A 24,239-nucleotide genomic window follows, 5' to 3' on the forward strand; every position below is an offset into this window, starting at 1 on the left:
TTTTTTGAAAGCATGAGAGATAAAAAATGAGGAATGCCCTCGCCAGGACTTGAACCACGGACTTCTCGAATACGCCCAAGTGTGCTGATCTCTACATCATGAAGGCATGGTAAGGTGGGAGAAATACCTTATATACTTCCCTTTTTAAAGGGAGACTGGGGATTAGGGGACCCAAACGCGAAATCTTGGTGGTGGAGAATCATCATCCACCACCTTTTTTAGGTCGGGCGCCACTCTAGAAACAATACATATTTTTTTTTAAGCAGGAGAGATAAAAAAATGAACAATGCCCTCATTGGGACACGAACCACGGACATCTCGAATACGTGCTGAGTGTGCTGACCCCTACACCATGAAGGCATGCTAAGAAGGCGGAAGAAATACCTTATAAGTTCTTTGTATGAATGTACACATCTTCTATGGAGAAAAAAGGGATTTTTGAAAGTGTGATATAAGAGGTATCAAAGATGGGGGGGGGAAATCACACACATTGTAAATGTGTTGTGGGGACCCTAATTCATGTTTATTCATTGAAAACTCACCACTGAATTTTTAGATCGCTAACATTCCCTCCCTTACCTATGTATATAAGTTGGTGAGAGGTTAAAAAAAAAGAATTGGTTTAAATAGATAACATTGATTATTCCCTAGTACAGCAGGATTTTTACATTATTTCTTGGAGTAGGCTATGCTAAAAAATTATAATTAAATCCCAATTTAACGATTTTCTTGATTTAATGGTTTTTCTTGCTTCTTTAACAAAAGCTTAATATTGAGCTAAAAAATTCTTAAACAGATTTTCCCTGAAAGTGTAAACCTTATCTTCACTTCAAATACTGCAGAAGAAATGCAAGCCTCGTAGCAAATTACAAGAGTCAACAAGTGTCCTTAAATACAAAAATACTTCCATCATTTAAGTACAGAAAACTATTAAATGCAAAAATATTGAACAAACTGAATCTAAAGCTCAAACAATAGCATTTAAATTCAGTGTCGTTGATACTAATGCCAGTTCTTGATATCCGAAGTAAATACACGAAACAGTCATCAGAAAAGAAATGCATAAATCTTTGAACCACCATCTAATCTGTAACCTTTTCTTTTCACAATATTATTATTCAATGCACTAGTAGTAGTAAAATATAATTTCATTTTGTGTTCCTGAACAGTCTTTCAGTGTAGATAATACCTTTGTCTTTCAAGAAACTAATTGTGGCTCTTCATCATTTGATAGCTGACAAATTGCATAATTCATATGAGTTCTTAAATAATAATAAAAATAATTTTAAAAAAGCTAGAAATGTCAAAGGAAAAACTAACTTTATTGGTGAATGCTACTATATGCCACAATAATTAAAAAGCCTCATTTATTTGATGTAACATTCTTTCTAAACATTACTTTATTGCATAAAATAAATCTGAAAATTATACTGCTATATTTTACATCCATAAAATAGCTTTCAATTATATTCTTTACTGAGAACATCATATTGATTCCAGTATATATATGCGATATTTTAATGCATAGTCGTGATGGCAGAGTGGCAGGACAGGAACATGATCCTGACACAAAATGAATTTGATGAATTTTCAATCTTTATTTCATGCATATAAAACCATCTTAGTAGATATTTATCCAATCATAATGAAATCCGGTAATCATAATGAAATACGGTAAACTGAATTTAAAAGTAAGACATAGGCATTTTAGATAGGACAGCACGGCACAGAGTTCTTTGCAGGGAAGCTAGGGAAAGGAATGATGTAGTTTATTGTGCCAAGAGTATTTATACAAAGTCTGAGGTATAAGTACAGCTAATCTGTGATTTGTTAATTTTAGGTTGTTATATAACGCAGAAGGATCTCGGAATTGGGAGAACAGATGAATTTAAGGGAAGAGCACCAAATCTAGAATAGTTAATTTTGAGGTCGCCAATTATTCTTAAAGCAGCTAATGTATTTTGTTAAAAAATGTAATTGAAAGCACTATTTTGGAAGCACTGATAAAAGACCACTGAGATGTAGAAATGTAGTAATGTTGTTTAGCGTAGATACTTGATCCATATTAAAGAGGAACAAGTCGAGCCGGATTAATTTTCTTTTTATTTATTTAAATTCACATCTGTGGCCACAATTTCTTTGGCACTCCAATCATGCCTATTTCCAGAGTATTAAATTTTTTTATATTATGGCGATAGAAGCGAGCATAGCGAAGCATCCACGCAGCACAGAAGTTGACGCGAAAAGTGGCATATCAATTCAGAGGGAATCAAAAATTTCAGTTCAGGTTAAAATGTTTTGGTTTACAATTATTTGATTGGGTACCAGGTATCTGCATAAAGCGTTACGTGGGATTGTATGGTTAATTTGAATGATGCAGTTTAGACTTATATTGCTATTTTTAAGATAAGAGAGAGAAAGTCCCCAAATTAAATGAAAAATAAAAGAGCTTATAGCCAATTAAAAACAGAAGTTTGCTTTCATATTTTTTTATCTTACATACATATTTTATTTCACTGCATACTTGTTCCTTTACTTCATTGCATCCAATTTATTGAATGATCTTTAAACAAAATTTTATGACTAGTCTCATGGTATACTTAAAATTTTGATTTGATAAGACTTAAAAATGATAGAGTATAGCTAATCAAGCAACATCACACACATTCCATGCTAGTTCAGACCTACTCTAATCTCTACTCCAATTTAAACTTTTTTTTAAATATTCAGAAAAATGTCTTCCCTTATTAATGCAATATAAAGTAACATTATTGAAATTAAATGTTAAGCCATCTTAATAAATAATATTTGGCAAAATCTATAATGATCTAATTCAATAACTTTTGACAATTTCCTTTTCCCATTTTAATGTATGCATGTTTATTACACAAAATTAAAATGCTCATAAAGGTACTGTTGCATTCTGACAAAGATAAGTTTTATCTTAAGGGAGCAACAATACAACTGCAGCTTAAGCTATTTGCTAAAATATCTAATAGATTCATTAAACTGCAACATTTTCTTAAACTTGTCTTCTCATGCATTTGCATGCTCATTATGACTTAATGAAACTATGCAAGAATTTCAAATGCTTATTCAAAACAAAAAAAAGTATTTCTTTTTGCTTTTATAAACAAACATCTCTGATTTAAAGTTATTTTCACTCTATTTCTAACATTTTCATTATTCTCATTAGTGTTGTGTTGCTCATATGCTCTTATTTAACATATTAACCGTTTGACTGCTACGCAGTGCAAAAGCGCTGCGTTCATTTGTCTCGAAAAACGCGACGCAGCGTGTCTTTGTTGCTCCGTGGGTGTGAACGTACATAGTCTGACCTCACGCATACTTTGTAATACGAGTGCATTCTAAAATAACTAACTGCGTCACGGTTTTCGAGACAAACGAACGCAGCGCTTTTGTGCCACATAGCAGTCAAATGGTTAAGAGACTTGGAAAATAAGTAGAGCAATTCTACTAGCACGTGAAAACTAACAGTGTGCTATGAAAATGAAAAATTATTACTTCTACCAAAATTAGAAACATGCTAAAAAACATGAGAATTACATTTCTTTCTGTCTCACTTGTCTTTTGTGAATTAGGCTGTTAGAATCTTTTCCCCCCCTTAATAACTACATTAAACCATCTCCCAAAAGATAATACAGTAAAGCCTCACTTTTGAACCAATCCAGTTTTTTACACAGCAGTTAATGTCATTTTATGCTGCCACTGCAAATCTTCAAGAGTATGAAAATCAGATAAAAAACTGTATGGATATCTTTAATTGGGATTTTTCATCTCTTTTGCAGAATTTCTGCTAATTTTAACAAAACAATTACTAGTTGTAAAAATCATCCACATTCCATTCATAAAAGAAAACAACTTTGCATTTTTCTTTCAATCTTCAACCTTTTTATCTGTGTTCTAAACAAAGACTATGTGAGACAGATGTGACATCCAACTCTAAAAGAAGCACAAGAATACAGTAAGCATATCTTAGCCCATATGGTGTGTATGACTACTGAACCAAAAAAATGTAAATCTTTTTTTTTTTTTTTTTACCTTCTCTTAAGTCACTAGTCAGAGTTCTATTCAAGGTTGATGCCATGGTGGAAATTGAAATTTTTGTTCTTCAGGTAAAGAGGAATTTTAGGGAATAAAAAGTTTTGATCCTTATTGGTTTGTTTTTAGCATTAATGCTCTCCAAATGGGATTTTGTATTTAGGTCTTCTGCAGGACATAAGATATTCTTTACAAAGGTTATTAAATCTTTGTGTTGAAAGCATACATATCTTGGGGAAAATGATTGTGTTGTCAATGGAGATTGGATAAGACATGTAGATGGGGAAACTAACTTCTTTTTAAAGAAATACAAAACGGATGCAGCAAAAGCAATATCTGGGGAAAAAATTACAGTTCATACAAAGGGAGGAAATCAAAATTCTGTATCTGCTTCTGGAAAAAATTTGGATATGAGGAAAATGCTGAGAAGTTGAAGGAGCATTTCTAAAACAGTTTGCCTCTTAAAAGAGGCTGTAATGTGCCAATATCTGGACAAATGCTTCAGATAAAGGCCAATAAATTTGCCAGACACTTTGGAGTGACTGGGGGTGGGTGAGAGAAATTTAATAATTGAGGGAAATAATAATAAACACTTAAATCCTAATATGATGACTTTAATTAGATTATTTCATTTATTTCTTTAGGTAGATGTGCCACTGTTAATCAGTCTTTATTTTCCCTTTATCCATCCTTCAGTTTTTACATATTTTTGGGAGATTATCTATTTTTATTATTTGAATGGATACAGTGAACCAAACACTCTGTCCCTTGAGGTTAGTTCCAGTGGGGTTCAACCATATTATATTTCCAATTCTAATTGACTGTCTGATAAAATTCATCTTGCACTTTTCATATCTCGAAAGGATCACTTAGTCTATATGTTAAGCATATACAGTATTATGCTAACATATTTTGTCAGATAGTTAGACATTTTCTGAAATATGTGAATATTTTTCTCTATTCGAACTTTACACCAAAGTACCAAGTTTTGTGAAAACTGCAATACATTTTGGACTGTTTTATTCAGCATCATACTACAGAATATGGCATCTTTATTTTTATTTAATTTTGGTAATATATTACTCAAATTTACACACTAAACCATAATTATCTAAGTTACATAAATGTCTTGTTTTATATAACATTATCTCATACCTGTGGTTTTGGAATGTATTATTTATGGACATATGGGCACTACTCTGACTGCTAATGGCTTTTTTAAAATGCAAAATCATTTTAATTACAAAACTATAAATTAAGATGACATAAACCATAAAAATTACAATGGCAGATAACAATATTAAACAAAATATGAGAAAGATACACATGATAATTTACCTTGTCACTGCTATAGCATAATTCATACACTTAGCTACTTCATGCTTTTGATGTTCATCATTGATAATTTGCAATTTCTGTAAAAGCATTTCGAATTTTTCAGCAACTGGTGATAATAAATTTTTGAGAAGGACTTGCTTACACTGAAAGGAAAAATAAAAATACTTATATATACAGTTTGTGCATTAATTTTTTTTTAATTCACAAACATATTTTAAAATGTCATTCATCAATACAAAAAATGATATAATAATTTTAAAACTGAAGCTTTTTATTAAAAAAAACTGAAAAACCTTATAAAAGACATACTTCTGGTTTAAAATTTCCTGAAACAATAAGTATAGCTGCAGTTTCATACAAATAGAGCTGGTCATCAGGAGACAAGTGAGATGAAATGTATCCATTGTCTGGTGGTGCTAAAATCAATAAATCTTGAAGTTCCTTCAATATTCCTTCAGTATAATTTGGCATATGTGCTCTGAAAAAGTTTGGAAGTAGTATTATGCACTTCAACAACACAAAAAAAAAAAAAAAAAAAAAAAAAAAAAACCCTTTTCAAATCAATTTTTCTGCAACTGGTTTAATCAAAATTAATATTTCAATTTTAAAATTCAGAAAAATTGCTATTAGGAAATAAAGACTAAATTGATTTCAAATTTAAACCAACAGGAATTTTAACAGAAAAATATATATAGGAATTTTTGCACAATTCCAATATGATAAACGCATAATGCCTTTCAATTTCTAGAGATACATTTTTTTGACAATTTCTTTTCATTTAAGTGGTTACCATATGAATTACAATAAGCAATCACTAATGAAAGAAAAATAAATAACGCATTCAATGGATTATGTAAAGGGTCAACAAACTTCTTTTAGAAGGGGCCAGATAATAAAATTTTAGCTTCAGTTAGTGGGCCAGGTAGCAAATATGAAGATATAAATGAGTAATTTTCTCATACAGAAAAAAATAAAATTTTTATATTGCTAAGTGATACTTTCACATAAAATTTATTAACCAAGAAAAAGGGACGGAATTAAAAGATTTTCATATCTAATGTAAAGAATATAATCTTTTTTTTTTATGATGTAATATTTCATCAGACTAGAGTTCAAAATTAGACTATCATTAAAATTCTTTGCAAATGGTTATCTGTCAATAATGATCTGAATAGTGATTTTACATACTTTATTTTCAAAAACGTTTTTTTGCATTGATAAGTACTCCAAAATATGGATATCCATCCCTGTGCATGTGATTTTAATTGAGCATATTTATCTTCTTAAAGATACTTATAAAACTGAATTAACTCCTTTTTTTTTTAAACATCGTTTTCAACATATCATCATTTTGCAAATCAATCACTCCCAACTGAAGGTTTGATGGAAGTTCCTCAGTTATGCACCCTAATGAATTTTGAAAATTTTTTGGAAACATCTGCACTTTCATCAAGATTAAAAAAAAAAAAAAAAAAAAAAAAAAAAAAAAAAAAATAAAGTTCAGAAATTATACCTTGCACGAATTAATTTGGGAATAGAGATTTCACTAATATTTCAAATTTTTTTATAGCATGGAAAATGATTTAATGTTATTCGCATTTCAAACAAGGCAAATTTTTGGTGATATGTCTTTATGAGAGAATGCATTTTACAGGTAAGTACTGCTTTTCCCTGTAATTTTAAACTGAATTTGTTGAAATATTCCAAGATGTCTATGGCAAATACCAATTTCCAGAGCCATTCACTGTTTGCTAATAAAGGCGGCAGGTAATTTTACTTATTTAAAAAAAAATATATGGCTTCTCTCAGTTCAATGAATCTCAACAAAACTTTCTTATTGTTGAGCCATTGTATCACTGTATGATTAAGCAAGTCAGAATATTCAGCTTCGTTCTCAAATAAACCACGAGAGTGAATGAAGTTTACTACTAATACAACCGGTTCAATAAACTAATGACAGATTGAGGTGCTGCACACAAACAGCCTGCTGGTGAACATTATGATTAATTGCCAGAGGTTTTAAACATTTAGCATCTTCATAAGCCTCAAAATTTGTCCAAAGAATCCTTTCCCCGTTCCACACATAATTCCCCCCCCCACCAGTTGTGGCACACTTTAAATGATTCTGATGCAAATTGCATTGCAGTAATGTTTTTTGCTTCCTTGAAGATATTTTCACCTGTAGTTGTTGGAAACAAGATTTATTTCATAACTGAAAAGTATTAGGAATTAGAAGTCGTTTGCTTCCAGAATATAATGATTTAGTGCATAAAGGTATTTCTCTGCATAATCATGAAACTAATACATTTTATAGCTAAATCAAAAACATTCATGAGCCAATTATTAGAATATTTCAGATAGCAGCAAATACCTTTTTCTACCCTCCCCAGCTTTATATCAGATTCCTGTAAAATTTTACAATATTTCTCTAAGGCTAAAATTTCAAGTTATTCAAGACTAACCAATATGTACATGGCATTTAAAATCTTATTAGAGAAACACTTGCTTTATATATATATATCCCAGTGAAAGAAATAAAATTTCTCTGTGAAATTCTTAACAGTCTATGGGCAAACGCATGAACAGAAAATTATCTGATGCAAAATTCAGAAACAAATTTATGATTAAAAAAACTAAAAAAGATGTTTACTTCAAACATTTCACAAATCTTGAAAATAAGTATGACGCTCTGCTTCTGACATGAGGATCAGGATTCCTTAAACCTCTGTCATCCAAAAAAGCAGTCTGCATATAAAAGAAAATCTTTTCAGTGAACAAAATTATGCACATGTACATGCATTTAATTATATATTTGAAAATGCAAATAATGATTAAAAATATTTAAACTCACCAGAATTTCAGGTATATGTTGTGGTTCTTGGGCAAAAAACTTTTCAAAACGAACCACTGTCTCGAAAAATTGCAGGGTAACTAAAACATGACCTTGCCTACTGACTTTTGATGTAACCAACTAAAAATAAAATTTGAAAACAAAATTGCAATACAATTTTACATACAGTTATTATATATAATATTCCATTGAAATTAAGCAAAACTTACCAGGTGAAGCATCTCATTCATTTCTGCTTTTCTGTCTACAGAGTTACTTTGGCAACTCTGAAGAGAGAGAAAAACAAGCTTATATATATATGAAAGAAGTAAAAGAAGAAAGACAGATTTCTAAAATAAAAGCCTGATGAATTCAAAACAGCAAACAAATGAATTCGTTAATATGTAACTAAAAATAAGATTAGTATTTTTCACATGAGGTATGCATGTCAGAAATTTACAAATTTCTCTCTTCTAAATACTGATGTTTAACATTATTACTCTATTATTGTTACATACTACAAGCACTCAAGAGTTATCAATCTTAGAGAAAAGGGTGACTTTAAATAGGATTTTCCTAATGGAAACCATTATAGTCACATTATGGAGAAACCATGAAAATCCTTAAATGAAAGACCACCCAGTTTCAAGCAACAGTATCCAGAATGAATTATCTATTACAAACAGCCTGTGTAAGATAAGATGAATTTTCAGTTAAATTTAGCTTTTATGAGAATAGATCCAAACTTAGAAACTCATTCCCAAGGAAAAACAGTAACTAATACGTGCTCCATTCCTTTTTAAATTACACTTTAATTTCAGCCATTAAATGCAGATAAAACTGTTTTATTTGCCTTCAGATTTAATGCATTAGTGTATTTAGCTTGTGCTGCCTATATTAAATTATATTTGAACACCCTAAAAAGTAAAAAACATTAAAACATATCTGAAGGACTTGCATACTTGCCAACCTATGATTTTTCAAAAATCAGGAGAATTTTTTCAGCAACAAAAAGATTTTTTAAATGAAAAAAAAAAATGCTTTCTATCTTATATAGAAAGAAAATATAATTTTAAATAATGAATTAATTTTAAATAGTAACTAATTAATATCTGGAAGTTTAGTTACTAAATCTTAGATTCAAATAGGACAAAAATATTGAAATGTTTAAAAAAAAACCACTATTATTTGTATATATTAATAGAAAAATAATATTTTAATCAGTTTTCATACAAATGCTAAGAACAGTGGCAATTTTGCTTTCATTTAGAAAGAAATTTCGTAATTTTGTTCATAGCAATTGCCATGTAGACCTGCTATTGCCAATAAAAGTTCTTCTAGTTTGTCATTACTAATATTGGATCTAAATTTAGTCTTTGTTGCAGTCAGAACACCAATAATACTCTTGCACTCAGCATTGCCATGGAGAATTGTCAGAACGGCAAATATTATTCTAGACAATCATACTTTAATACCATACCTTAGAGTTTTGTAATTAAACTCTACTTTCTAATTAAACCTTGCTGATTTTATAACTTTATCAAGTTTTCTAATTACAAACCATAAAATTGCAACTGCAATTTTTCAGTTACAGCATTAAATTTTATTTCTAAACTTTCAAAACTATATGAATTAAAACTGGAAATCTACTAAAATGGTATCTTATATCAGAAAAGATGCATTTACAAAAGAAAAAATATCTGCAACTTTAGCATGGAAAATCACTTCCTCGTTGATTGGAAATTTATATAATATGTAATCACACATGCAGCAATAGCTTCTAACATGAAAATAAAACTTACTTTTGTCAGTTTTTTCACTATCTTGTTAGTTGCAACTCTATTACCGAATTTTATTTTTCTTCAGATATTCTATTCTACCATAAATAACTTGATATATAGAATTATAAGACGAAACAGTTTTCAAGCTTTGATAAAATGTCTTTAAATAGATCACTAATGCAAAGCATGAATTAATGGAATTCTGCACTGTAGAATTAAGTTAAGAAAATAATATGATAGCAAAATGGAGAGTACAGAAAGCAAAAAGCTTTGTTAACGTCCGAAGACAAAAAAATAAATATTCACTCTTCAAAAGATAAATTTACAGTAATTGGAAAATGTTTCCATTGTTGTGCATTTTTAGGGGGGGGTTGGAGGGAACTTTATATCAGCATTACACTTCTACTTTGTAGTATCCTTTTGAGAACTGCCAATTATATCACTCACAGGTGCAGAAGTTATTTTTCTCACATATTTTTGATAATGGAAATAGTTACTAAATCTTCATTTACTTAGACATTTTATAACTTTGATTACCTTAACTCTATAAGCATTTATTTTTTCTTTAAAATATATAAGAAATATGTTCCATTGGTTGAGGATTCTAGATAAACATTTCTCTAAAGATAACCAGTGTGCACATTATATGTTTCAAAATTTTTCTTATTTCAGTATTTTGGATTTGTTTCAACTTTCTCTTTCTTTTAGAATTCTTTTGAAGATAATAGTAAATATCAACAATATGTTCATTCACACTTACTGGTAAAAAAGCTGCCCCATTTTTAGTTGCTAAATTTAGGAACTGACAGGTGCACCTCATAACCTGCAAACTCGAATTTCCTTTTTATAAGATGCCTGCAATACTAGTCAGTCTTCAAGCTTACCATTACTGTGCATTGTTGACACCCTGTGCTAAGCAATTATTAAAAGGACCTTAATTTCCTATTATTTTAATAATTGGCTGTGCTATTAAATCTAATTCTAAAGTCAGGAGAAAAAGTATACTACACTCAATTTCTGAAGATTCTGGATTAAAAAAAAAAAAAAGAACTGGATACAGTTTTCTCCCGATCCATCCATAGAGAGGCAGTCCTTTACTATAATTATGTAATAAATGAAATCATTATAGTTTACTTAATTCTTTAATGTTTTTAATCAATATTCAGTAAGAAAGCTCTGTTTTAATCCTCTCTTTCAAATACAGTCACAATAATGCATTTTTCATAAAACTGTAGAGCAGATGCTCTATATAATGCTCTTTTGTAATGTAATGTAATTAATTACATCAGATTAAAATGGACTTCAATTATTGCAATATAACAGACTTCTAAGAAACAATATTTCTATCACAGCCCTACTGCCACAAGAAAAAGTTTTCAAATGCGATTTCAAGTTGCAAAAGGTCCAAATGGGAATACAATTCGTGAGCCATTCAAACAATTTCAAAAGACAGGCAATGTTGTTGATGTGTTAGTCGAAAATGTAAGTCCCATCCACTCTGTCGTTACGCCTGAAAATGCAATGAGACTTGCTGCAGTTATTGAATGACATCCAAATAAATTTGTCCACAGACTTGCAGCTGAATCCGGAATCATGCCATTCAGCACTTACAGATTCTTGCGGAAGACATTACACACATTTCTGTACAAGATTCAATGTTGGCACGCTATACCAGTTCAAGCTGAATGACAAAGAGAGGATTTTGCTATAAAAATGCTTGACATGATTGATGTTTCTGGTTTCGATGTCAGCCCAATATGGACTACAGACGAGGCTCATTTTCATCTGGATGGTGTCGTTAACAGACACAATCTGTGATTTTGGAGTGCCGAAAACCCACATTTGTCTTGCATGCAACCATTCCGCTGTCCCAAACTTATTGTTTGGACTTCACTCTCCTGCAAAGGCATCATTAGGTCCTTTTCCTTGCAAGAAACTGTGGCGAGTGAGTGATATATTGTGCTTTTGAAACAATTTGTCACAACTCAACAAGACACGGCATGATTCATGCAAGATGGGGCTCGCCCACACCATACACAGCATATTTTTGACTTTCTGGACGAATACTTCAATAACAGAGTTATTGCGTTGAACTATTCAACAGTTAAGGGGAAAGGAATTGACTGCCCTTCTTATTCACCTGACCCCACTCCCTGTAACTATTTTCAATAGGGTATACTGAAGGACACTCGACGAGCTGGTGGAGGCTATTTGTCTCAAGCTTGCGTGCCAATTTCCGGTGATACAATAAAGAGTGACTGAGAATTTCATTCTTCGTTTGCGAAATGTGTGAAAGGTTCACATTTTGAATCACTTTTGATTTAAGTGCAACTAGAGTTTGCATTAGCCATTATGCACGCGCTACTTATGTCACCCACAGTGTCATCTATCGGCAAAATTTGTTAGGTTTCTGTATCATATGCTTTATATATATATATATATATATAAGCATACCACTTGTTTCATGCTTCTATCTATCATCGTATCAGAGTTATTTATTTTAAAAGTTAGGAGTCGTTCATGAAACACTCTGTATTTAACAATTTTTCAATTATTGCAACAGCCAGTTTGCTTATCCACCAATTCCAGATTCAGAAGAATTTTAAACTTTGTATTGTTTAGTTTAATAGTTTTACAAAATAAATTAAATATAAAGCTTCTGAAATTTTATTATCATAAAATATTATAAATACATATTACAAGAATGTTACAAAATGCCTCAAAACTCTACAAATATATAATATTTACTATAAAAATTTCATACAATTAAAACTGTAATTACAACAAATTGATGCCTATCTTTCTCAGTAAATAAAAAACAGCATTTTAAAACCATAAAAGGACTTAAAATTCTTACTTACTTGCACAGGGGCTGCTTCCCCAAGAAGATACAGAAAAGTTATTGCAACTTCAACATCTTCAAAAGGTAAGGTTCTCCACTGGCTTAATGTACTTGTAATCATTGCTTTAGTTCGTGAAAAAACAAGGTTCAAATCCTGTAATAAATACTGAATATGCATAACACAGAACTTCATAAAACAAATTATCAGAAGATAATTTTTCAATAATTATAAATTTAAAAATGCAATAATTTGATATTACATACTGAGATTTAAATAAGTAGTGTAATATACTGAAAAAAAGAGAAAAATTAGAAAAAAAAATGACTTTAAAGTTTGTTTATTAGCCATAATTATTATTCCCAGCATTTATGATAAATCTTTATACACTTATAATACTGATGTCATTTCAGACATCTAAATGAGCTGGCCTAATTTTATGTTTAAAATGCTATGCTTTGTTGAATAAGTTAAAAGGATTAAAATGGAAATGCACATTTTTAAATGCAGAATTCAATACATTTAAATAGGAATATAAATAATCATTTCATATTTGTGCAGAATTTTAACACAATTTTTATAGCATAATGTGTAATTACCAACATTGACAAATTATCAAACAGAACTTTTAAAGACTTTCTATATTCTTGAAACATAGCTTCTTCATGACTCTGAAAAGAGAAAAATTATAAGAAACTGTATATATACTTATAAAACGACATCAACAAAATACAAGTTCTGAAAACATTGCAGAGAGCATTATGCCACTTTTATAATAACTGTTAAGTTTCAGTATCATTAAACATTTAGAATTAAGTATTGAAGAATCAAATTATTTGTAAACATAAAACTGTGTACCGTAAACCCTTTGCAGTTTGTTTACCATCCCATGCCAAGTCATGCCACCCTGTTAAGCAAAAAGTGGCTTCTTTTTACTATTATGTATTCCGCACGCTTAAAGTTTGTTTCTCCGAATCTTTGCTTACTGATGAACTGAATTATTTGAGAGCAGTTGCGATTGACCGTGGATTTTCTCCCGTGATTATTGATAAAGCCGTTAAAAAATTTTCAGATTCCCCTCAAAGAAGACATTCCACTTTTAGAAATAATATTAATGAGCTTGTCGTGCTTCCATTTTATCTTTCTGTTAGCTATAAAGTTGCACAGATTCTCCAGAAATTCAATTTTCAAGTCGGTTTCTCCCCTATTAATAAAATTCACCCTTCTTTTCTAAAAGATTGCGTTTCTGTCTTTGGTCTGCTTTGGGTCTGCAAAAATTATCCAAAAGGCTTCTTCCATAGGTGAATTGGATTTTCTTAAGGCTTTTCATATTCAAAAAGATTTAGCAGGTTTAGTTAATGATTTGAAGTCCAATCCAGTCCTTCCAATGCCTTTAAAATTCTACTATCTTAATTCAGTTTTTTTTTTCCCCCCGATAGATGGCGTTACCTCCTCGCGTTTGGTACTACCAGAGGGTATAAAAATCCGTTCAGTGGTTGCTTTCCATTCTTCGAAGTTCAGATTTTGAGCGTGAAGGAGCAGTTGCCCCTCGCTCCTTAATTTTAACTTCGCTAATTTTTCTTTTCCTTTGTGTTACATGTTTGATCAGATAGCCTGGCTCAGTAAAAGTAGGCGGCCAGTGTAACTCTGATTAAAAATCCGGTTATAACCACGTGCAGTGCTGATAAGGGCCATGTGTTTCTGAGTCTTCTTCCCCTTTATTTTCTTCTTTCTATGTATTTCTTTCTCCTGATGAGGAGGGACCTTTAGCTGCCCTCGAAATCGATTGAGTGTTTCTATATACTTACGCTAAATACAAGGTTGTTTTTACGATTTTGATAGGGCTGATTGATTATTCTTTGATTGCTGTTATGCAAATACAGCGTGAATCTGAACAAGTGGGCAAAACATTTGGGGGTGATAGAAGATAATACAAGCAATATTCGTCATAGAATGCAAACAGTGAGCCGCTAGGTGGCATTGTAAACGATATAAAAGGGTCAGTTGCCCTCAGCACTGTGGATTGCCGAAAGAATGGCTGGTTATATGAACCGCGAAATGGCCAATATGCACTTCGTGTACAGTGCGGCGGATGGGAATGCAAGTGAGGCACACAGACTTTATTGGGACCAGTTCAAAATTTCATTTTTTTTCCTAGAGAAACTGAATTATATTCAAATTATAAGCAAAACGAACCAAGAAACATACCCTAATAGCCAGGCCATTCATACTCTCAGTCAAACTACCAGTATTCTAACATTTGACCGCTGGTGAAGTTGTAGAAGTTATTAATTGCACATATTAAATTAAATGTGTTTTAAATTACATCAGATATAACACTAATAATTTGAAGGACAAAAGATCTTATGACAACATCAAACTGCAACACTCTACAAACTGGCTAGCTATCGCAAGTGGTAAAAGTGAAAATTAACTGCGGACAACCAGACCTTGCTACTATGTCAAATATGGTTAAAAGTACCAATTTTTCAAGCCATTGAAATAAGAAAGAAGTAACACCTATCAATTATGAGATTTGGCATTTATGCTAGGCTTAAGAGACACATTTGACAGAGAAATGTGAAGTTTTTTTTATATTTTCTTTTATTGGGTTTTAACTTTCTAATGTTTGCTGTAGTAACGACACATTTCTTTCATTTCAAACAGCCACTGATAAATAAAAACTTAAACTGGAATTTAGAATGAAAATTTGGAAATTGCTGATTAAGTACATTCTCTAGGCTTTTCTGAATTCACCAAAAGTATAGGTGGGATCAAGTAAGCATTTTTCTTCCTTGACTAGTTATGGCCTAAAAATAAAATTACCTATTCGCCTGATGAACGCTGTTATAACATTTATGATTATGATGACTGATGTATTGTTTAAGCCATAACACAACCTTTCCATTCATACCATAGTAAAATTATATAATTTGAAAACAAAGACCACGCATAATGGAGAGCATAAAAATAATACAACAGAATAGAATTGTACTAAAAGTCTGGTGTATAATATGTTTTATTTGCCAATATTACTTATGGCTATAATAATAAGTTCTATTGTGAATTTTTTGCAGTTATGTTACATAAAGTGGAAACTTAGATAATTAGGATTCTACAAATTTCTTAATAAGGAGGAAAACATACCTGTAATTTTTATTTAGAAATGTAAAATAATACATAAAGAACTAAAACTGAAACTGATACTTAAATTATTTGAAAGTTTTAGTAAACAGATTCTGGATAAGAAGCACTCTTTTCACCATCATTTCTAAGCAGCATTTTTTGCTAACTACAGATGTCATTTAGTAAATTACAAAATTACAAACAAAAACCAGGTTGTATACTCAGATTGAGCTCCCATAAAATAGTTGTCTACATGAGGACCATTTAACAGAACATTAACAAAATAATACTTCTACAAGTATTTGTACATTATATAAAGATTCAAATAACAGAATGGAGAATTCAATACCTCATAACGTATCCAAATCTCTAATAAATATAAAACAAAACATATTATCCAAATCTCTAACATGATATACATAAAATATGTTTAATATCAATAATAGTAACGGAAGCACCTAATATACTCTCTTCTGTTTTCTCACAAATTCATCTGCATATCTTTTGCAAAAATTTTATAATTTGAGTTTCCCTAAAGAATTTAATTAAATAAAAGATGAGAAATGCCACATCCCTCCATGTTTAAAATGAAATTTCTGCACTAACAATTTTCAGAATATTTATTAACCTTCTAAAACCGGGCCGAAATTCTCATAATATAGCCTTCAGACCGGCGCGATCCGAAACAGTTTTGCCCCCTCTTTGACATTTCCTAATGAGAAAAGTCGTTAGTTCCCCTCCATGGATGAAGTAAAATTTGCATGTTTGTCGGACGCTTACATCCCATAGTAGAGGGGTTGCTAGATTTGCAATTTTTTCGATGATTATTTTGCTTTCATTTAAATGAAGTTCTAAATAAATAGTGCATAAATAAATATGCAGTACTGGATGCATATCCAGTGCACACTTTATTTAGAACAAAATGTACACAATGTTTATATTTCACTCACTATTTCTAATCAATCTCGTAAATAATTTGTGAATTTTTTAACTTTGTTTTCACTCTTCATTTATATTCACGTATTTTCGTATTAGAAATTAGAAAGCGAGAACAAAATTTAACAAAATATAGTAAATACGGACTAGATTTGTCCGTATTACTATATTTTGTTAAATTGGTTGGAATGCGATTTTTAATAACATATTTTCATTAATAAAATAATGGTAATGACTAATTTAATGAAATAATAATATTTATTACCATTAGATGATTAGAATGAGATTCAATACAATTAGATTTTGAGATGAACTTACAGCAATAATAAAGCTTTACATAACAATAACAGAGATTTAAATCTGCTTTTTTCGATAATTTTGTTATTATAATATAAAAATAAAAATCCGAGATACATTGGTTGCGTTTAATCATTTAACTTTAACAAATATTACATTGGACTATCAGGCAAAGAAGGTATATCTTTAACGAAAATTTTTCTTTGTAAAATTGACTTTTGTTTATGTTAGCAGAGAAAAAAAATCCGTGACTTATACATGCAATCATTAAAAGAATTTTGAGAACACTTTTAAATGTTCATGAAGAATTTATTATACGTCAATTTCTTTTCATAGGTAGAAATTTCGTCTAAAACCATTGTTATATCCAAAAGTTGAAGTCTATTTCATTTTCAACAAATATTCTATTTGCACATAATATATTTTCTAATTTATTTTAGAAAGAGTAATTTTTCACGTTTTCAAAAGAATAAGGAAATATTGGGTGTTGACACAATGTAGTAAATCTGTTTTTCATATTTCTTCCAGCAATGAAAACGATTACCCTGGAATATTTTCAAAGCAAAATTAAGAAAACCGTTTACGCCAAATTTTGCATAAAGTATCTTCTCTTGTATTTTTTTATTTAAAGTGTGGACTTTTTCTCTTTGAAAATATCAAAAATCATGAAGAGCAAAATTAATTCATGAGAAATAACTTTGAATTGCAATAATTCCATCGTAATATGAAATAGTGGAGAAAAGTGCAATACAGTTTATTTATTCACAAATAATCCCCCTCATATGCGTAATTTATGTACTGTCGATTGAGAAATATAGGTTAGTAAATTAAACTGGTTATTTCAATACTTTTCCTTTATCAATATTTTTACGGGCTCTTCAGTAGAGCGGTAAAGGTGGCTAAACACTTGTAGCTCGCTTGGGTTTGAATCCCGGATAAATAGTTGGATTCACGGTTTTTGCGTAACGTAAATGCAAGCCAGCTTCTCTTAGAAAGTCCTCCGCGAAGGCATAACTTCCCTTATACAGGTAATTGTTGTGTGCTTTGACGTAATTCAGTAAGCGAACAAAATTAATCCAATCAATACCGAAGAACGGTTGATTACATGTGGAGTTTTCCACCAGGAACGTAAATGCGAGCAATTTTCTCTTAAAAAGGTTTACACGAAAGCATCCATCCCCTTAAGCAGATAGCGTTTGCGTGCTTTTCCGTAATCCAATCCTAATTTTCATACATTTAATAGTAAGTTGACATACACCTTATTACAGACAAAATAACATTTTTAAAGATATTTTTTATCAACTTGTCTGAATTCCCTTTATCTCTTGAGGAGTATAAGAATTTCAGCAAATAAAACTGGCCGAAATTTTATAAAATGTAACTGATGTTTTGATTCAATTTAGAAGTAACGTGAGCTTTACTGATATTTAAATACTTTTTGGCAGATCTCATCCTAAAAGAGGGTCTAAAGATAAATTGATTTTATTTAATTTACAATCAATGAAAATCATTGAAAGCAATCACTGAATGAATGAAAATCACAAAATCTATTACGCATACAATTGTCTCTTATTTATCTCCTGATAAATCAGACAAAATTGCCTGCATAATAGAAGTACTTTGAAAGAGTTAACAGTTCTTAAGGGTTTTATGCACTCCACAAAAAAATGTCAAAATAAAATCTTATTATTCATAAGTATGAAAAGGAAGTAAACGATAAAAGCGGTTTTACCTACTTTCTAGAAGGGCATTAAATCTAAAATATTAATCTATTCTTATTTGTTATGATTAAAAAACATTAAATATGGTAAGCTTAAAGAGCGTGCAAAATCGCTGACGTTTTAATCATAGCAAAAGTCAGTACTAAAAAAATTAGCATTAAAATTATGAGACAGATTGAGAAAGAGATGGCCTCTATTTAATTTTCAAGTATATTGGCGCGAGACGAAACCTGCGGTTTTTCCAAAATGTAGCCAAACTGATAAGAAGAGGGAAATAATGCATAGCCAGCGGCTACACTGAGCAGCGACAATGGACCACCCAAAGATCTACAGATAGGCGATTCTCTAAAATGGGGAGGGCATGGATGGTACGACAGTTGTACCAATGCCGGCGTCTGAGAAAGTCATTCTCCTGGTACAACTGCTGTACCAGCCGGCTTCGAGAGGTTAAAACATTCAAAATAATGATTAAATAGTAAAACAAAATTAAAAATTATTACCTGACTATCAATTTCAGCTGATTTATCATACTTGTATTTATTTATCACAATGCAAAGAATGGCCTAAAATATAACAAATATATATATTCTTTAAATATTCATTCAAAAAGAAAAAATTTGATGAATAATATCACGTTTCGACAGATTTAAAAATAAGATTATTAAAAAATTATGGTAAGAAATAATTACATTAAACTCTCTAAAAAAACTGGAAAAAAAATAACCTCAACATTGGCAGAGTCAGGATTTCCATAAACTCCAGCATTAACCTTGTATTTAAGGAACTGCAGATATTCTCTTGCAAATTCAATAACCGCCTGTGATACTTCATCATCTTCATTATTCAAGAATTTTAAAAGCAACTCTATTTTATTGTGAATTGCAGTAGCAGCTACTGTCATGCCTGCAGAATCTTTAGATTTTTGCAGTCTAAAAGAGAAAAGAAACATCACCTTATTCTGAAAATATAAATAAATAATAAATAAATAAAAATCTGAAAGGTTTCAGATTTTAAATTATGTCCGAAGGGGCTTTTCTTAACGTCTTGTGTGTTACCTTTACTTATTAAATATAATGTTCTTTCCACTTAAACCATAAAAATCAATGTCACAAAATAATTTTAAAATGAGCATATCTTTAGAATTTCCGATACACAGTTCCGCGTGTTGGAAATAAAAAGGTTTCCCCCCAATAGAGTGTTGCCATTGCTCACTTTAAATCATTGAGTTTGTTCATAAATTTTTTTTAATGTTTTACAAAATATGAAATCAATAATAAAACATATTACAAATTTAAAATTTGGGCCTTCAGATGCCCATATTCGCAGTAAGATTACGTCATTCAAAACTGGATGGCTCTAGGTACCACTGGTTTATCATAATACGTGAAACATACATTGATGTAGATTCTTCATTATGTAATGTCTTCAAATATAATACAGGGCGACAGTAATTGGTGGAAACGATTTGAAAAGTGATACGCCGTTTATATGGTTCCGACGCAAATTCGCAAAACAACAGTCCTTCAGGGACAAAGCCCCTTTGGACTAATAAAAACTTTGAAATATTAAGAATTCATGAACTATTATATCCTTTGACAGAAAAATTCCAGAACAATTTTTATTTTTATTTCTGAGTTTGCTGTATTAAAAAGGAACAAATGCTGTTTTTATGTTACCTGGTATGTATGTATTCTTACCTGGTATGTGTCCACCTAGTATGTTTGTGTGGAAACATGGTGGCACAGCTGTGCTTAGCAAACACTATTCGGATTATTGTCACATTCGTTAAGGTAACACAATAGATACTGACTGTGAGTAAAGAGTGAACAGTTCAACAGAACAGTGAAGTTCTGCTTCACTGTTCAAAACCCCTAGTGAAACACACTGCGACAAAAACCCCTAGTGAAACGTGGAACATGATTAAGCAAGCATATGCAGATGAGGCACTTTCAAGAAGTTGTGTTTTCAAGTGGCACAAAAAGTTTCGTGAAAGCAGAGATCCAGTGCAAGACGATCCCAGAGCTGGTTGCATGTCTATAGCCCATTCCGATACAAATGTGGAGCATGTAAGGCAGTTATTGCAAGAAGATTGTGTGTATGATATCAGAAGAACAGAATTTGAATCGTGATGTGTGTCATAAGATTTTAGGCAAATATTTAGGGAAATGGAAACTTAATGCAAAAATCATCCCTCACTCACTTACAGATGAACAGAAAGAGGAAGGACGAAGAATTTCTGCTGAACTACTGGATAGAACCAGACAAGATCCCACATTTATGTCAAAGATTATTGTGATTTTTTCTTGTTTCCGTGAGTGATAAGACGACTGAAAGGATAGCTTCATCAGGATTATTGCAGACATCCAATGGGCTAAGAAAAATGAGCTTGCGAGCATCACAGTTTAAGATTTCCCTGTTTGCTTCAAAGACTTTCAGAAATGTCGGCAGTTGTGCATAGATAGCCAAGGAGAGCACTTTGATAGCAGCTAGGATCATTACTTAATAAATGCAATTTTTTATGACCTTAGTCCTAGAACTTTTCTGACAAAGGATGTATTAGAGCAAAAAAACTTCAAAACGTTACTGAATCCATTTAAAATGACAATGCTTGCTTGTTATCTGGCATGTAGAGATGCAATACATTAAGTTAGTCGAATATGCAAATTCACAAGAGTTATTTGTCTAAGAAGAGAGATGCCTTCTGGAGGACATTCTGGGGAAAACTCAGAACTCATATTCACATTACACATAAGGAAACCTATTAAAAGCAACAATGCAGTCAGCCCATTCGCCTGGGATCAAACCCAGGCGAATGGGCTGACTGAATGGGCGAATATTATGAGTATTCAGTGGTCTTAACCACTTGGCCACTGGTGGGGCACAAAAATGCAATAGTCACCAATTTAACTTAGATGATGATTTGATTAACAGTCATTTCCATTCTTTGGATACAAAAGTGGCGACAGTTTCAGAGGTTCAGTATTTTGACCGATTATTTATTTATTTATTTATGACAGTTAATGACAAACTACTGAGCTTTAAAGCTTCTCTTGTCAGCTTCAGTCAAATCAATTTTCTACTCTAATTTTAATCATTTTACAACTCCAAACACTGTACTGCCAGAAACGTTTTCTTCAATACTAATTTCACTGCAGGCAAATTTAAGTATTTACATTTCTTCAACAATAATCCTGAATTCTGAAGAAAGTTCATATACTTAATTGCAGTTTCTGGTAAATCTCCACAAAGTAAAAATTAAAAGCATGAAAAAGCTTATAACTGAAAATCAAACAAAATCAAATGTTACATGCTTCAAAGAACACAAATGATTAAAAACACATCTGCAACAGGAAGACAGTATTTTTGGAGAGTTATTGCCTAGTCTTGCAATAACTGTAGCTCTTTCAAAATAACTATCAATACATAAATTAAAAATACAACCTTAGAAACCAGCAACAAAAAAACATACATTTTTGGCAAGTTACTCCCTATTTTGGTAACTCCTGTATCTCTGTTTGCAAGAAAAACATACAAATACCAAAATAATTAATAAGAAATTTATTATATTTACAAACTATGTGAATAAGTATTTCAGACAAATGACACTTTTGCATTCTATATTTTTATATGACTTGCAAACAATTATTAGTAATTATTAGATGATAAAGTAAAAATTAAAGGTGTTTAAAATGAAAAAAATACAATTAGTTAAAAAAAAAATATTTGTTTCAAAAATATGCCTTATGTGGGGAAAAAGGCAAATTATTATGCTTCTTTAAAAATTTATATAACCATTATAATAAGACTTAAAAAGATTCAGAGGACAATTCCACACTAGTCAGATCTTTTTATCCTCAAAAGAAATCACAATGCACTTTTTCACTTGCACGTAATGGGATTATATTTAATAACATTAATTACTTGGTCTTAATTATACTGTTTAAAATCTGTTTACTTCCTCTGCCAGCCTTCAACATAGGTATAATCAACTTTTCGACACAATAGTGTCCTTTCAACAGCTTATTTTGCAACACCACTCTATAAATTTTATTGCAAACTACACAAAGCTAAATATTTCAAAATTTGGAATATTTTTCTAAAAAAGGAAAAGAGGTAGTTAAACTCAAATGTATTTTTAGGTGAGTATTCTATATTGGGACAATGTGTATATATAGAACACTGTATGTAGTACACAAGCTGTATACTACAATATATACAATACTATAATATGCTGTATATACAATCTGTATATAACTGTATGTAGTATACCAGTGGGCCATAAGTTACTGCCTGCATTACTCACTTTGTGTTTCAGTGATCTTTAATTTAAATTTAAAAATAATCTAGCAATAACAATAATAACTTACTTATTAACAGCTTTTAATAGAAAATTAAAAACAGGAATTTATCCCTTTATCTTGATATTAAACAGTTTGATACCAAACAAAGAAACAAAACAAACAAAAAATTATTGCAAACAAATAGTACTTTCCAGCATCTGCTTCAGTTTTAAGTTATATATGTGTAATGCAATTACGCAAACTTAATCTTAACAAGATGAGACCTAACCAAATTATGATCATAACACAGAAGTTGAGTTTTTCTTAGAACAAATAAACAAGCAAACAGAAGAACAAGGCGCTCGTATATTATTAAAAAATTGTTTCAACAAAAGGCTCAAAGAACTCTTTCTTGAAATATATATTTTAATTTATATTAGTTTTGTCATACACAGAAAGTGCTCTTAGAATCACCTCCTAAGAGAAGAGGGAAGAAACAACTATCACCAGACATTTCGCATTATTTTGGTGCATTTCTCAGGGACTGTTGTTAATGGGAAATAAAAGAAAAAATTCAAACTCAATACATGAATATAGCTTATATTACAATAATTTATAAAAAAAATATGGATTTTATATAGGGTTGGCAATTTTGTTCTGCAGCTGAAAGAACACTGGGAAAAACAGGTCAGAAGAGATAACTGGAAGAAACAATGAAGAGATAGGCAGAAGAAACTAATTTTTGAATTTGTTTCACTTTCATATCATTACATCTACATCTTAGTCATATTAGCTCAAAATACGAAATAAATGAAAACTCAAAAACTGACAGTCAATATGCATATGTTTGAGTGAAGGACTATGTTTAAGTTCAAATTTAGTTTCTGTAGGTGCTGCTGTTTTTACATAAAGCAAGCAACATACAAACACGCCGATTCTTCATTATTTAATAATAGAGATGAAGCATTGCTATATCAATAATCTGAATACTTAAAAGCATGAAAGCCTGAAAAATACACATTTTTTTT

At 30.8% G+C, this 24,239-nt stretch overlaps 1 protein-coding gene across 2 annotated transcripts in view; it reads right to left on the bottom strand.

The window, feature by feature from the left end:
- The window catches only part of LOC118192950 (exportin-T-like), a 114,842-nt gene that overhangs the window by 31,301 nt on the left and 59,302 nt on the right, over positions 1-24,239 (bottom strand). For both annotated transcript variants that reach the window (XM_035363970.2, XM_035363969.2), the window contains exons 10-18: positions 19,656-19,860; positions 19,432-19,494; positions 13,451-13,522; positions 12,873-13,007; positions 8,461-8,517; positions 8,252-8,371; positions 8,051-8,145; positions 5,710-5,878; positions 5,401-5,543 (exon numbers count right to left, since the gene is read on the bottom strand). In XM_035363970.2, coding sequence (XP_035219861.1) covers positions 5,401-5,543; positions 5,710-5,878; positions 8,051-8,145; positions 8,252-8,371; positions 8,461-8,517; positions 12,873-13,007; positions 13,451-13,522; positions 19,432-19,494; positions 19,656-19,860 — 1,059 coding nt within the window. The remainder of the gene's footprint in view (positions 1-5,400; positions 5,544-5,709; positions 5,879-8,050; positions 8,146-8,251; positions 8,372-8,460; positions 8,518-12,872; positions 13,008-13,450; positions 13,523-19,431; positions 19,495-19,655; positions 19,861-24,239) is intronic.

This window comes from Stegodyphus dumicola, chromosome 8, assembly GCF_044657685.1.
Source record: "Stegodyphus dumicola isolate Sdum_Otavi_A_Nest chromosome 8, ASM4465768v1".
NCBI lineage: Eukaryota > Metazoa > Arthropoda > Arachnida > Araneae > Eresidae > Stegodyphus > Stegodyphus dumicola.